Source organism: Oncorhynchus keta, chromosome 34 (assembly GCF_023373465.1).
Source record: "Oncorhynchus keta strain PuntledgeMale-10-30-2019 chromosome 34, Oket_V2, whole genome shotgun sequence".
NCBI classification, from domain to species: Eukaryota; Metazoa; Chordata; class Actinopteri; order Salmoniformes; family Salmonidae; genus Oncorhynchus; species Oncorhynchus keta.
In genome coordinates, this window is record NC_068454.1 from 34,107,844 (window position 1) to 34,125,166 (window position 17,323).

At 42.9% G+C, this 17,323-nt stretch overlaps 1 protein-coding gene across 1 annotated transcript in view; it reads right to left on the reverse strand.

Moving 5' to 3' along the window:
• kif5c (kinesin family member 5C) overlaps positions 1-15,459 on the reverse strand; it is a 37,857-nt gene extending 22,398 nt beyond the window's left edge. Inside the window, exons 1-4 of the mRNA XM_052493732.1 lie at positions 14,688-15,459; positions 5,105-5,192; positions 4,918-4,991; positions 649-753 (exon numbers count right to left, since the gene is read on the reverse strand). Of these exons, the coding sequence (XP_052349692.1) occupies positions 649-753; positions 4,918-4,991; positions 5,105-5,192; positions 14,688-14,813 (393 nt within the window). The 5' untranslated portion in view covers positions 14,814-15,459. The remainder of the gene's footprint in view (positions 1-648; positions 754-4,917; positions 4,992-5,104; positions 5,193-14,687) is intronic.
• Positions 15,460-17,323: the final 1,864 nt, after the last annotated feature.

Here is a 17,323-nt window from a genome sequence, read left to right on the forward strand (position 1 = left end):
GACGAGCTTGGAGGGTACTATGGTGTTGAATGCCGAGCTGTAGTCGATGAACAGCATTCTCACATAGGTATTCCTCTTGTCCAGGTGGGTTAGGGCAGTGTGCAGTGTGGTTGAGATTGCATCGTCTGTGGACCTATTTGGGCGGTAAGCAAATTGGAGTGGGTCTAGGGTGTCAGGTAGGGTGGAGGTGATATGGTCCTTGACTAGTCTCTCAAAGCACTTCATGAGGCCGCGAGGACACACAGCCACAGAGTCAAGGGCTGAAGGTATCACTGCAGTGACCATATGGTACGTGTAGGCCACCCCAGTAGAACTGGCACCTCTGTGGGTCCTGTCACTAACACTGCAACGAGCACTGGACTAATCCTCAGTCACCGCAACACCGGTTCCATTCACTTGTTATGGACCTGGTGGTTTGGTAACAGTATAATACAAATGCCATTCAAACATGTCTTTTTTTATATTCAAATATTATATTCACAAAAGCTATTGAATACATTTTACACTCAGCTTACACTTTCGACAAATCCTGCTATATGAACACAGGCTATTTCCTTTGAAGGCAAGCTAAGCTACAACGCATGGACATAGACTCACTGAGCAACTAGCCCAGGGTTCAGAGGGGCCATTCCATGATGTGTCTGTTACCTTGATGTGGAACTCCAGGTTCTCGTCCATGGAGTAGATGTGGTCAAAGATGTCCCTGGCGATACGGGGGATGATACCCATCAGCTGGGAGTCATGGAGCTTGCCCTGAGATGGAGAACACAACATCTTTCACAAACAACATCCAACATTTTCAAAACATGACAATATAAAAAAAACTGCTTGTGCAAAAAAAATACGCTGCTCACAAAATGTATGTGAAGAAAATGATACATCTGACCCAAGAAGGAAAAGTGAAAGTATTTTTAAAACAACCCAACAAATATGCAGTCTCTCTGTCAGGTTACTACAAGTAGCGCAGTAGAGGCTGCTGAGGGGAGGACGGCTCAGAATAATGGCTGGAACAGAGCGAATGGAATGGCATCAAACACATGGAAACCATGTGTTTGATGGATTTGATACCGTTCCACTCATTCCGCTCCAGCCATTACCACAAGCCCGTCCTCCCCAATTATGGTGCCACCAACCTCCTGTGAAGTAGCGACAAAGGTTTATCACAGGCTGCTATCAAGCTCTTACAGAGGACAAATCATTCAGCTTTAAGCCTCATAGGGTGTTTTCAGATACAGTGCATTCTGAAAGTATTCAAACCCCTTTACTTTTCCACATTTTGTTACGTTACAGCCTTATTCTAAAATGTATTGTTTTCGTCATCAATTTACACACAATACCAGACAATGCCAAAATGAAAACAGATTTTTAGAAATGTATTTACATAAGTATTCAGACCCTTTGCTATGAGACTTGAAATTGAGCTCAGGTGCATCCTGTTTCCATTTATCATCCTTGAGATGTTTCTACAACTTGATTGGAGCCCACCTGTGGTAAATTCAATTGATTGGACATGATTTCAAAAAGCACACACCTGTCTATATAAGGTCTCATAGTTGACAGTGCATGTCAGAGCAAAAACCAAGCCAGGATTACGTTGAGGCACAGATCCAGGGTAGGGTACCAAAACAATTCTGAAGTATTGAAGGTCCCCAAGAACACAGTGGGCTCAATCATTATTAAATGGAAGAAGTTTGGAACCAGACATAGAGCTATAACTGGCCACCCGGCCAAACTGAGCAATTGGGGGAGAAGGGCCTTTGGTCAGGGAGGTGACCAAGAACCCGATGGTCACTCTGACAGAGCTCCAGAGTTCCTCTGTGGAGATGGGAGAACCTTCCAGAAGGACAACCATCTCTGCAGCACTCTACCAATAAAGCCTTAATGGTCGAATGACCAGACGGAAGCCACTCCTCAGTAAAAGGCACATGGCAGCCCGCTTGGAGTTTTCCAAAAGGCACCTAAAGACTCTCAGACTACGAGAAACAAGATTCTCTGGCCTGATGAAACCAAGATTGAACTTTTTGGCCTGAATGCCAAGCGTCACGATTGGAGGAAACCTGGCACAATCCCTACGGCGAAGCATGATACTGGCAGCATGATGCTGTGGGGATGTTTTTCAGTGGCAGGGACTAGGAGACTAGTCAGGATCTAGGGAAAGATGAACGGAGCAAAGTACAGAGAGATCCTTGATGAAAACCTGCTACAGAGAGCTCAGGACCTCAGACTGGGGCGAAGGTTCACCTTCCAACAGGACAACGACCCTAAGCACACAGCCAAGACAATGCAGGAGCAGCTTCGGAACAAGTCTCTGAATGTCATTGAGTGGCCCAGCCAGAGCCCGAACTTGAACCCAATCGAACATCTCTGGAGAGACCTGAAAATAGCTGTGCAGCAACTCTCCCCATCAAACCTGACAGAGCTTGAGAGGATCTGCAGAGAAGAATTGGAGAAACTCCCCAAATACAAGTGTGCCAGCCTGTAGCGTCATACCAAAGAAGACTCGAGACTGTAATCACTGCCAAAGGTGCTTCAACAAAGTACTGCGTAAAGGGTCTAAATACTTATGTAAATGTGATATTTCTGTTTAAAATTATTATAAATTAGCAAGAACAACAAAAAAATACTGTTTTTGCTTTGTCATTATGGGGTATTGTCTGATGGTGTATGAGGGCAAAAACAATTGAATACATTAGAGAATAAGGCTGTAATGTAACAATATGTGGAAAAAGTCAAGGGGTCTGAATACTTTCTGAATGCACTGTATCGTCCTCTTTAAAAGAACCGATCTCGGTCCTCTTTAAAGTGAACTCTAGGGTAAAAAAAAAGCTGAAGAACTCGGTTTGTATTCACACTGCCCTTGCCTTTGAATGAGGACTCAACTCTTTTGCCAGTTCACTTCACCTATTCTGGTGAAATTCAATCAATGCATTCTGTGTTTTTACAAAGTGCAGGACAACCCATTCCATCAGAACATCTTATCACCTATTTATAAACTACCTTACAGTTTGGGAGCTAATAGATTGCATATAGTTAAACGATTAAACATAATAATTGCCACCAGAAGATACTATCAACATGTAAATATTATTGGTAACAGAATAAGTAGCAGAAGAATAACTACAGACTAAATAATTCTATAATACATCCAATCTAGGCTACTGTTCCTTTAAGAACTAGAATTGATTTTGTACCCTATGCTGTGATTCTCACCAAATATATTGTTTCCTTCTCCCACTATTCAAATCCCACAAGAGAATAAACGGCTCTTTATATACCACATATTGCAAAACAATTATCTGACCTAAAAACTCAACACATATTTTGGCATCCTTGAAAATCGATAATTAAATATCCAGAAGCAGCACACATTTTCTGCGAACCTGCACATCATCTTCTCTCTTTTGTGGCACCAATGTGAGGGTTCACGGCAGAGGAAACGGTGTTGCAGGGTTCTAGTGTGTGGTGTGGGATTTATGACAAGTGAGCCTGGGGAGCTTTGTGTTCACATTAACCTAAAAAAAAGGGAACTGGACAGAGGAATTCAAGCAAGACGAACTCAGGCCACCTCAAAAGATGAGTTAAAAACAATTGTCTAAAAGGGATCGAGTGTGAAAACACCCTTAGTCTACATAAGGCCTATGTCCACATATTAAAATGAAATATACATGGGACCTCAAGGGGGTTTCATTACAGACTCCTCGGCCAGCCTGTATCCCTTCAAAAATGTAATCCTCTCATCTCCATCCCAATCCCCATTTAATTCAGTCTGACCCTTCCTTAAACAGCCAAATTGCAATTTAAAAATGTTATTGCAATAATTTACTCTGCAATGGACTATTACCGTTTGCCCTTCGCCTCAGGGCTGCTACGTCCTTCATACTGTCATTTGATTCCAGGTATGGGGAGATGTATAATAGCGTTTTAGATGAAACACATAACAGGGATAGTTTTACATTCTGGTCAGGCTGGCAGAGCTTTCATGGAAGCTAATCACATTGCCTCCATCGCTTTCCCCACCCTTCCATCACCTGCTAAGGAAACCTGTGGATGGCATAAATGTTTCTCCATTTCATCCTCAAGCTTGCTGAAGAATCTCTGGGCTGTTACCAGGGGAACGGCTGCAGCTGAATAGGAGGCTATACTGTATGTGTAAATCGCATGGCGGCACATCGTGTGAACTGTGGCAGAGAAGCACCTCGCTGCTATTTTGGCATGCCGTCTGGCATAGACAGTCGGGCTAAATAAAGGTATGCCAGGAAGGAAGACGCAGCAGCAGGGAGGGACTGTTGGTGAATGTTCCCATCTGAGGAGAATTAGGAATTACATTTCTCACAAGCTTGAAGAAGATTTTTTACTGAAAATATTCATATTTGTGTGTGTGTGTGTGTGTGTTTGAATGCTGCCTGACTGGCACCTCCCTTTAATGAAACAAACGTGTTTGACAGATACAGCTTCAAATGTGTTTGTCAGTGAAATCTCAAGTGTCATGCCGCCTCAGTACAAACCACTGCACAATTCCGATCCGCCTGTAAAAATCATGTTTGTGCGACTCTCTCCCATGTTAGGATTATGACTGAGGGAAATGGCTTAAACTCCAGTCAATCCCTGCTCAGTCAATGGGTCCCTAGACCCTCTACAGATGATGCAGGCAGTGAGGCCAAAGGTTCACCCTGCTTCTAGACTGCACCTCTGTCTCCTCTTTATACAGTTTCATGTTCCATGGGCCTCTCCGTCGTGCTGTCTTGTAAAGCTCCTTAAAACTAGCTGCTTAATGGCCATACTTGCACGGTGGCTTCACATGTCCTGTGATTACGTATATCATTATTCAATACCGCTATCCTTAATCTAATCTCTGACCGAATCTCTTTGGCTCTCATTCAAATCCCAATGAGGACTCAAAATGTCCTCCAGACTTACCTCCATGGTGTGAGTCTTGCCTGATGAGGTCTGGCCATAGGCAAAGATGGTTCCATTGTACCCACCCAACACATCTGCAAAACAAAACACAGTGGGGTTAACTCTTTCAAAATAGGTCTGAAACTGAGTTCACATGACGACGGTGAGGATGTGAGATGAATTGGGCTGTATAGGGCACAGCGTTTACCTTTGACGATCTGCTTGGCGCAGGCATCATAGACCTGCTCCTGGGCTGTGTTGGGTGGCAGGACTCGGTCAAACACATAAGGCTTGCCCTGCATGGAAAAAGGAGGAAGGAAATTGTCAAGAGAGTCCCCATCTCATTCCACCTTTCATTTGCCCCTGAGAAATCAGTGTCAAGCTAAAGCCTTGAGTTATTTTCATATCAACAAAACTGAATGGAAGTTAAACACTTTTCATCACAGGCAATTTCTCACTGTTTCTTCAAGTCTTTTGACTGCTAGCTGGGTCTGACAATCTGACAAGGTGATCAAATTGGGTCTGTATTACATCAAGCAAGGTGCTTTGACTCTGGTGACCTTGTTCTCTCCAGATCTGTTTCAGAGTCAGTCAGTCTAGCAGGTGTCACACTAAACCAGTCACCTCCTGCTCTGAGGTAGAGCCGTGGCAACGCTAGCCTGACATTGGATCAGTTCTCCTGTCACAAGAATACAGGGCAGGTCACCTGTCTCAACCTTACAATATGGGCCTGGACATTATTATGTTACTTTGGAGACAGAGACAACTGAACATTTTTCTGTTAATCAAATACTTTTATAATAATAATAGAAAACCCTTTTATCCGAAGCGACTTACAGTCATGCGCGCAAACATTTGACATGTTGTGGATCAGTGTTGTAGTTACAGATGGTTTGCGACCATAAATAAACAAGATCATACAACGACGCACTTGAAACTCTAGTACAGCTATTGCCCAACATCAGAGAGTAATGTGAAGTTGAGGGGAGGCACGAAATATTTAGGTTCTGTGCAATGTTTCCCCTATACTAATTTGCCACCACTCAAAAATATGCAAAAAATAAGAAATTGGGATTTAGAGTGTAAATTTAAATGACTGTAACAAGATATAGAGTATGTAGAAAAGATAATGGAGCTACATATATATTTTTAAATGAGGTCATCTTGTTTTCCTACCACACTATTTTCCTATCACACTGACTGACTGAATTAATGGTGAAAAGACAATAAGAAATAAATCAATATGAAACAGACATGGGGCAATGTGACAATGATAGCCTGGTCCAGTGAAAACAAAGACCCCACACATGACATCATCTGCCACTACCACCTGTGTATCTGTGTGTGGTCCAGTTTGATTCAAGCCCAACCCAAGGAGGCTATTAAGCGGCTTGTTTTATGTTTGGCTCTCTTTGTTCTGGACCGGCTTTCTGACAGAGGAGCGATTTATTTTTTTCCAGGCCTTTATAGCGCAGGCATGGGGTCAACCCGAACAGCGGTAAGCTCCAACAATGACCCGGTTGCCATGGGAACTGCATCCCACAGGGAGAGGCCTGCACTGATTGGATGTCGGCCGGCTCCAGGTGTCCCTCAGCGGATGGAGGAGGAGGATGGAAACATGATTGCTGTTGAGTGCTGTAGACTTCTCTCTCTCTCTCTCTCTCTCTCTCTCTCTCTCTCTCTCTCTCTCTCTCTCTCTCTCTCTCTCTCTCTCTCTCTCGCTGACAGGAAGGCGGCCGGCTATGTCGTAATCTCTTGCTCAGCAAGATACTTTGAGCAATCGTAGGGCACTGCTTGTGTGTTTTATGAAGGTTATCAACCACCAAACATTTAAAAGAGATAAGGTAGCCACTCTCAACAATTTCAATGTCTTTTTACGAGAACGTTTCAAATCAAATCAAATGGTATTTGTCACATGTGGCAAATACAACAAATACAAATACAACCTTACCATGAAACGCTTACTTAGAAGCCCTTAACCAACAATGCAGTTCAAGAAATAGAGTTAAGAAAGTATTTACTAAATAAATAAATAAAAAGAAAAAGTAACACAATAAAATAACAATAACATACAGGGGGTACCGAGTCAATGTGCGGGGGTACAGGTTAGTCGATATGAAATTTCAATATGGAATGAAATTGTATCATAACGTCTCCCATAAATTCACCTCACAGCTCAATACACTCCGTGCGTTCTAAATGACTTATGAGCAATACCTTTAGCCAAGCTTGAAAGTCAAATTGAAAACCCATAGCAGTATTGCAGCAGTCTGCAAGATTTACAAATGCACGTGACCACACATACACTATTCCACAAGCTCAATAAATCATGTGTGGACACACACACACACACGCACGCACGTGCAGGCAGGCAGGTACACACACACACACACATGTTCTAAATGCCATGTTAGACCTCTCAATAATTGATGTGCTGTCCCAAAGGAAGGCCAAGGCCTTTGCTCTTTTGGACTGCATGAGGTCTCAGGCATTATTAAGTGAACATGCTCTCACTGTGTGCACATCATTATGCAGGAGGACCGCCTGACGAGGGTCTTTAGCAGAGTATACTGGTACCTAACTTCTTTTGAGAGAGAGAGAGAGAGAGAGAGAGAGAGAGAGAGAGAGAGAGAGAGAGAGAGAGAGAGAGAGAGAGAGAGAGAGAGAGAGAGAGAGAGAGAGAGAGAGAGAGAGAGAGAGAGAGAGAGAGAGAGAGAGAGAGAGAGAGAGAGAGAGAGAGAGAGAGAGAGAGAGAGAGAGAGAGAGAGAGAGAGAGAGAGAGAGAGAGAGAGAGAGAGAGAGCGCAGGTGTAGGAAAGAGATACACTTGTATGCATGTGTGACCACGCATACACTCTCTTTGTAAAGGGTGTGTTGGTCTGTGTGTTTGTAATTGGCGACAATGATTCTAGCCTGTGACCTCCTGCTCCCCTTTCAATCATCTCTAATGACATCCGGCATACATCGTCATGGAGACAAAATTACCCAAGAGACCCAGCTGCATCGCTCCAGCCACGGCCCTGTATCTCGACCAAACAAAGACACAGCTATATTTCACCTCTATAAATACACACAGAACCAGCAACAGAACTGAAACAAGGCTGGGCTTGTTTGCTTAATAACGTAAACACGCTATTCCCTTAATAAATACACTACACATTGTAATCTAACACAGATACACACACACTTTTACACTCATAAACTGCTGGTACTCTGTTCTGAATGTACTCTTGTTATTATTCATCTTCCTGATGCCTAGTCACTTTACCCTGCCTTCATGTACAAACTGTATCTACCTCAATTACCTTGTATCTTTGCACATTGATCTGGCACTGGTACTGCCTGTATATAGCTCCATTCTTGTGTATTTTACTCAAATCAAATCAAATCAAATGTTATTTGTCACATACACATGGTTAGCAGATGTTAAATGCGAGTGTAGCGAAATGCTTGTGCTTCTAGTTCCGACAATGCAGTGATAACCAACAAGTAATCTAACTAACAATTCCAAAACTACTGTCTTATACACAGTGTAAGGGGATAAGGAACATGTACATAAGGATATATGAATGAGTGATGGTACAGAGCAGCATACAGTAGATGGTATCGAGTACAGTATATACATATGAGATGAGTGTGTAGACAAAGTAAACAAAGTGGCATAGTTAAAGTGGCTAGTGATACATGTGTTACATAAGGATGCAGTCGATGATGTAGAGTACAGTATATACATATGCGATGAATAATGTAGGGTAAGTAACATTATATAAGGTAGCATTGTTTAAAGTGGCTAGTGATATATTTACATAATTTCCCATCAATTCCCATTATTAAAATGGCTGGAGTTGGGTCAGTGTCAATGACAGTGTGTTGGCAGCAGCCACTCAATGTTAGTGGTGGCTGTTTAACAGTCTGATGGCCTTGAGATAGAAGCTGTTTTTCAGTCTCTCGGTCCCAGCTTTGATGCACCTGTACTGACCTCGCCTTCTGGATGATAGCGGGGTGAACAGGCAGTGGTTCGGGTGGTTGATGTCCTTGATGATCTTTATGGCCTTCCTGTAACAACGGGTGGTGTAGGTGTCCTGGAGGGCAGGTAGTTTGCCCCGGTGATGCGTTGTGCAGTCCTCACTACCCTCTGGAGAGCCTTACGGTTGAGGGCGGAGCAGTTGCCGTACCAGGCGGTGATACAGCCCGCCAGGATGCTCTCGATTGTGCATCTGTAGAAGTTTGTGAGTGCTTTTGGTGACAAGCCGAATTTCTTCAGCCTCCTGAGGTTGAATAGGCGCTGCTGCGCTTCTTCACGACGCTGTCAGTGTGAGTGGACCAATTCAGTTTGTCTGTGATGTGTATGCCGAGGAACTTAAAACTAGCTACCCTCTCCACTACTGTTCCATCGATGTGGATAGGGGGTGTTCCCTCTGCTGTTTCCTGAAGTCCACAATCATCTCCTTAGTTTTGTTGACGTTGAGTGTGAGGTTATTTTCCTGACACCACACTCCGAGGGCCCTCACCTCCTCCCTGTAGGCCGTCTCGTCGTTGTTGGTAATCAAGCCTACCACTGTTGTGTCGTCCGCAAACTTGATGATTGAGTTGGAGGCGTGCGTGGCCACGCAGTCGTGGGTGAACAGGGAGTACTGGAGAGGGCTCAGAACGCACCCTTGTGGGGCCCCGTGTTGAGGATCAGCGGGGAGGAGATGTTGTTGCCTACCCTCACCACCTGGGGGCGGCCCGTCAGGAAGTCCAGTACCCAGTTGCACAGGGGCGGGTCGAGACCCAGGGTCTCGAGCTTGATGACGAGCTTGAGGGTACTATGGTGTTGAATGCCGAGCTGTAGTCGATGAACAGCATTCTCACATAGGTATTCCTCTTGTCCAGGTGGGTTAGGGCAGTGTGCAGTGTGGTTGAGATTGCATCGTCTGTGGACCTATTTGGGCGGTAAGCAAATTGGAGTGGGTCTAGGGTGTCAGGTAGGGTGGAGGTGATATGGTCCTAGACTAGTCTCTCAAAGCACTTCATGATGACGGAAGTGAGTGCTACGGGGCGGTAGTCGTTTAGCTCAGTTACCTTAGCTTTCTTGGGAACAGGAACAATGGTGGCCCTCTTGAAGCATGTGGGAACAGTAGACTGGTATAGGGATTGATTGAATATGTCCGTAAACACACCGGCCAGCTGGTCTGCGCATGCTCTGAGGGCGCGGCTGGGGATGCCGTCTGGGCCTGCAGCCTTGCGAGGGTTAACACGTTTAAATGTCTTACTCACCTCGGCTGCAGTGAAGGAGAGACCGCATGTTTCCGTTGCAGGCCGTGTCAGTGGCACTGTATTGTCCTCAAAGCGGGCAAAAAAGTTATTTAGTCTGCCTGGGAGCAAGACATCCTGGTCCGTGACTGGGCTGGATTTCATCTTGTAGTCCGTGATTGACTGTAGACCCTGCCACATGCCTCTTGTGTCTGAGCCATTGAATTGAGATTCCACTCCTTGTGTTACACATTTTATTTTTATTATATTTTTTTAAAAATCTACATCATTGGGAAGGGCTCGTAGTATTGATTTGTATAAATAAGCATGGTGTCAAACACCATTACTACTCGTACAAAATCAAATTTGGGTAAGGTGAAAATGCATAATGGCGACGGTGCATAAAGATGGCGGCCCCCATGTACTTACAACAAATGTCTCGTTTGCTCAGTACGCCATATTGTACATAACTTTCTGTTAATGTTTTGTTTGTATCGTAATTAGCACAGTATACATGATCCAAATTCAAGCTCCAACAGCGGGAATTTTTTTAAAAAGACTAAAAAGTAGATTGTGCTGATTTGCTGGCACATTGAACCATGTCACGCACCGTAGTTTAAGAACTCTGTTGGTAGTGCTAAAAACAATGATGTCATATTGGAATTCCTCCATCTTTATGCACCTTCACCATTGAATTCTGTAGTGGGGCTTTGTCTAAATCGGTGACATGAATGTCTCAACCAAAGCCAGTCCTGCCCCACCCCCATATGTTCATGTGGTCACCCACACCCCGCACAATAGAAACAGAGATTGAGAGGTTAACCTTATTGCAGCACATCACAGATCTTATCTGGGCAACATGTTGATAAAGATCACTGTATGTGGACATCGACAACCAACCATGCACAGGATCAAACTAAATCAAAGGGACACAGTCATAAATTGTGTTTTGCTGTGATTTTTCCAATTACAGATTTCACAGGCAATTTAATCCTCGCTCTAATGGAGAGTCACAAAAAAAGATATTACACACAGCAGAGCCCTCCCCAGCCTCAGAGAGTATGAGGATTTGGAGATTTCTCCCAAAATGTACACTGAGTGTACAAAACATGACATAGACTGACTAGGGTGAATCCATGTGTAAGTTATGATCCCTAATTGATGTCACATGTTAAATCCACTTCAATAAGTGTAGATGAAGGGGAGAAGACAGGTTAAAGAAGGATTTATAAGCCTTGAGACAATTGAGACGGATTGTGTATGTGTGCCATTCAGAGGGTGAATGGGAAAGACAAACGATTGAAGTGCCTTTAAAAAGGGTCTGGTAGAAGGTGCCAGGCGCCCCGGTTCATTTCGCAACCAGTACATGGCTGTTTGAAGCTTTGTAATTATGTGCATGAAATCATCAGCTTCTCTCTGTTAAGCAATTAGACTACTGTAGGTTACAAAATGGAGAGGATGCTGCAAAATCAATACATCTAAATGTCAGGGCAAGAATAAGAGGAATACATGGTGCATTGCTTTATTTTGCATGATATGTAGATCTACTCTAGGCTTCTAGTAAATATGTAATGTATTTCTATCTGATTTAGTGTAACAGATGGAAAGAACAAGAGTAGGCCTGAATGTGTGTGTTTGTTACCGAACACGTTCCCCTTCCCCCCTTTACAAACGATCCATGCATTAATGTTGCTCTGTCTGGTTTGGCTTTATGCAACCATACCCCCACACCTTCCCCTGGGCTAAGGCAAGCACTAATGTCGGACGTGTCGGCACAAAGGGAACCTGCCTTGCTTTGCATGGGTTCCAAACAGATTCATTATTTAACAGTCCATAATGAAGGGAGTTCAGTTAAATGCAGTCACAGTGGGCCTATAATATATGTGCATGTGTTAAGCTACTGTGTCCACAGTTTGTAACAACTGTTCATACTGGATCCGATCCTCCAGCGTAACGCTTGTGATGAGTAACCCAATAACTTGGGACAATAGCAGGGAGGGGACATTTAGCTAGATATTCTAACCTATGAAAAAAAAAAAAAAATCCCAGATCGATATTAGCCTTAAGATAAGGGTGTGTAATAGGGCTGGGAATTATCAGGGACCTCACGATACGATGTCATCACGATACTTAGGTGCCGATACAATATGTATTGCGATTCTCACGATTCTATATGTGTTGCGGTTCGATACTGTGATTTGATTGCGATTTGATGTTCTAAACATATTGATCAGTCATGGAAATAAGAGTACTGAAAACAAATGGGCTCCTGATTTAAAAACAAGACGGAGAACAAGCTATGAAGGAAAAGTATTGCCGTTATGGTGCAGCTACAGCAAACTAGCGCAAAAAGAATATTGCGACATTGTCAAAACAATTCAATATATCGTCAAAAATAATATCTCGATATAAATATCCATTTTTTTTCCCAAATCCCAAGTGTCCAATGCAAAACATTTCAATATTTCATTGAGATCTGAGGTTAAGATGCTGCACTGTTGGGGATCGTAACCCTCTGTGCGTGTGAAACACTCACTGAGAGTGACCATCCCTATCACCTATACTATACTTCCGACTGAGCACCTGTTCTCGCAGAAGCATGCAGGGTGAGCAATGATCCCTGGGCCTCCAAAAACCTGATGTACTGTAGGTCTAGTCATCCATTTCTCCAGTCAAATAATACACATCATGGGTCTTTTACTGATGTCATCTTTCAGTCTAAGATGAGCTAGAGATCAGTGAAGCTGCCCTGGCACTGAACCATGTATATTCCCCCAAGGCTAAGGACGAGGAGGAGGAGGGGCACAGCTAGGATGATGCTAGCATATGGGAGAGGAGCGGGCTAGTGGCAGAACTGAGGAAATAGGTATGCTGGCTTTGTGTATTTCACAGCACAGCTTAGCCTAGGAGAACTCAGACGACGGCAAACGAGACACACTGACTACCTGCACAAATCCTCCTGAGCACAATACTATCAGTTCAACACAGGCTCTATTCCAGCACTAACTGGGAAATGAAACGTGCGCACAAACACACAGCAGACACACACACGTCTGATGTCCTAGGTAATGCTTCAATCAGCTTCTTCTCAACCCCCTCCCTTTTTCCATTACCGGTCAAAAAAAAACGGTCCTTATTTACGCTACTTAAACTCACTCAGCCAGCAGTTCTCTCTTCTGATGGTCATTTCCTCTTTTGCCTTCCCCTCCCTGGGATGACATAGGTTTTCCATTCCAATTACTGTCCGGTCAATGATGATGTCTCTATGGGTTTAGACAGGCCAAACTAAGACAAACTAGGCTGTTCCCCATGTAATGGGCTCCACTCATGCAGACTCTGACTGGCTTCATGCTGGGAGCCTCTAGCTGTAGTAGCAATAGAATCAAACCTTGATTTAGGGTGGCCACTACAAAGGAGGGAGGGAGATACTTCTCTTTCTGATTTCAAACATGATGAGCCTGTGTTTTCATTTTATTCCACGTACTGACAATAGAATACTTTTATTTGTTCTTTCAGAGAGGTTGTTTTATGATCTACCTTAAAATGAATAACCTTTGAGATCAACCCAAATCACATTATATTTGTCACATGCCCCAAATACAATTGGTGTAGACCTTACCGTGAAATGCTTACTTGCAAGCCCTTAATTAAAATAAAAACATATATATTTTAAATTAAAACAATAAAATAACAATAATGAGGCAGGGGGTACAGGTTAGTTGAGATCATTTGTACATGTAGGTAGGGGTGAAGTGAAAAGTATGCAAAAAGATGAAGGGACATTAAGGAATTATTCTTGTTGTGCTGTAAGCTATGAGACCATAGCTTTCTCATCAGGATGGAAATGTAATGACATTGAAATGACTAAGCATAAGATACAACGAACTTTCAATGAAAGTTAATTTTCACCTACAGCGAAGATGGTTATATTCATTTCAATTTAACGTTGATGACGTAATAGGTTGGTAATGCCATTAATGACAGCACACACTGACAGTCTACAGACTCGCAGACCCTTGGGGGAAAGGTGTGAATTCTACCGTCCATTCGGTGACCATTGACCACCACTAGGCAAACTGAATTAATGATGATGTCGAGATAAACATTCACAGCGTACTATCTTACTATCTATTCGTTTGGCAGTTTGACACCACGCGTACATCATGGGTAATTATGCCCCTGTAGCTCGATCATGATCCATCCAGACCCAGATTGGAGAGACGCTTCCATTGATAGCAGAGTACAGGAATCATTGATCAAAATGTTGGTCACTCTATTTGGCATTTCCACCATTATTCTTCAAAACAAATGCCCATTAACCGCCTATTTATTAATTCGTATAAAACAATGTTTATGATCACCTTGCACATCAACATTTATTTTGTCAGACTGAATTTGGGTGAATTTAGGCACCTGTATCATGGCTTTGTTTGTAGACTACACCATGGATATTAGGCGTATATATATATATATATATATATATATATATATATATATATATATATATATATATATATATATATATATATATATATGAAATTATTCAGATTTACTCACCGTTATTACCACCGTGTCTTCTCCTTTGAATTTCGGGATGTATTTGTCTCCTCTGTTGGTTTCCGATTCATTCAAAGGCCTGAATCGGCACATCACTTTTACACCGCACTCAGCAGCATCCGCCATGTCCACAGCACTAGGTTATTTCCAACCAGATAACCCAAATAACTTTCTCTAGGCTAACTATCGCGAAGTTTACTGCAATTTTACTGAGATGGAATTAAGCACTTCTTTCCTTTGTCATTCGCTGAAATTCAATCTTGATCGACATCCCTGTCAATTCAACGATTGGCGCTAGGCTGAATCCTAGTCTAACGTTACCTGCTTAAAAGGAAAACAATAGATTGACGAATGGTCTGGCTGCTATCGTTTGATAGCGTCGATTTGAATGCGAGTTCCCCTTTTCGTGGTCAAACATTGGTTAAAGACTTCCCGTATTCACCGATGCGTCTTGCATCAGGACCAGCATCGACCAATTTGAAGCTCCTTGCTCTAATGCTGTCAATCCCACTTTGGTCCACGGTGAGGATGTTGATGGTGAGGATGTTGATGTTGCGGTAGCCTAACACGCTTGCAGCCCGAACGGGACTTCTATGGTATTCTGGGAGGAGTATTCAAATCATATTGATAAACGATATAAAACAAAAGATTGTAAAGATAATTTTACTTTGCATGTGTTGTAAATAAGTGTTACACGGGTAGGTTACATTTTTAAACATCACCATAAGAACAAATATTTCTGTGTAAAATGGAATTGATGGTCCAATATTCCATGGAAGCTAATCACTCAACTCGATGTTCCCCTCTAGTGGGTTTGCTGTGAATGATGGGCCGGCCGTCTGTGGTGTCCCATAGAGAGGACTCTAGCGCCGTAAAGTTTGTTTTAGCCTATACTACAACCTCACTCCTGACCTCGATTGGAATACATTTTAGGGGAAAGGGGGGATACCTAGTCAGTTGTTCAACTGAAACGTGTCTTCCGCATTTAACCTAACCTCTTTGAATCAGAGAGGTGCGGGAGGCTGCCACAGTCGACATCCACGTCTTCGGCGCCCTGGGAACAGTTGGTTAACTGCCTTGCTCAGGGGCAGAACGACAGATGTACAGATTGCAGTGAAGGATAACTACTAGGTTTATAGGATTCTGAAGACTAAACCCCAGCAACAGGTGTAGCATACAATAACTTTCCAGAGCCACAAAACCTAAATCAAGGCTAAATACATACAGTACCAGTCAAAATTTGGACACAGCTACTCATTCAAGGGTTTTCTTTATTTTTTAAACTATTTTCTACATTGTAGAATAGTGAATACATCAAAACTATGAAATTACACATATGAAATCATGTAGTGACCAAAAAAAGTGTGAAACAAATCCAAATATATTTTATATGTGAGATTCTTCAAAGTAACCACCCTTTGCCTTGATGACAGCTTGGCACTCTTGACATTCTCTCAACCAGATTCATGAGGAATGCTTTTCCAACAGTCATGAAGGATTACCCAAATATGCTGAGCACTTGTTGGCTGCTTTTCCTTCACCCTGCAGTCCCAACTCATCCCAAACCATCTCAATTGGGTTGAGGTCAGGTAATTGTGGAGGCCAAATCATCTGATGCAGCACTCCATCACTCTCCTTGGTCAAATAGCCCTTACACAGCCTGGAGGTGGTTTTGAGTCATTGTCCTGTTGAAAAACCAATGATAGTCCCACTTAGCACAAACCAGATGGGATGGCGTATCACTGCAGAATGCTGTGGTAGCCATGCTGGTTAAGTGTGCCGTGAATTCAAAATAAATCCCAGTGTCACCAGCGAAGCAGCCCCACACCAAATTGTTCATGCTTCATGGTGGGAACCACACATGCAGAGATGATCCGTTCACCTACTCTGCATCTCACAAATTTGGACTCATCAGACCAAAGGAAAGATTTCCACCAGTCTAATGTCCATTGCTTGTGTTTCTTGGCCCAAGCAAGTCTCTTATTATTGGTGTCGTTTAGTAGTGGTTTCTTTGCAGCAATTCGACCATGAATGCCTGATTCACGCAGTCTCCTCTGAGCAGTTGATTTTGATATCTGTCTTGTTACTCGAACTCTATGAAGCATTTATTTGGGCTGCAATTTCTGAGGCTAGTAACTCGAATGAACTTATCCTCTGCAGCAGAGGTAACTCTGGGTCTGCACTTGACCTTCATGTCTTAAAGTAATGATGGACTGTAATTTCTCTTTGCTTATTTGAGCTGTTCTTACCCATAATATGGATTTGGTATTTTACCAATTAGGGCTATCTTCTGTATACCACCCCTACTTGTCACAACAACTGATTGGCTCAAAAGCATCAAGGAAAGAAATCCACAAATCAACTTAACATGGCACACCTGTCAATAGAAACGCATTCCAGGTAACTACCACATGAAGCTGGTTGAGAAAATGCCAAGAGCGTGCAAAGCTGTCATCAACGCATAGGGTGGCTACTTTGAAGAATCTCAAATATAAAATATCTTTTCATTTGTTTAACACTTTTTTGGTTACTACGTGATTCCATGTGCTATTTCATAGTTTTGATGTCGTTATTATCATACAATGTAGAAAATAGTAAAAAATAATGAAAAACCCTGGACTGTGTAGGTGTGTCTC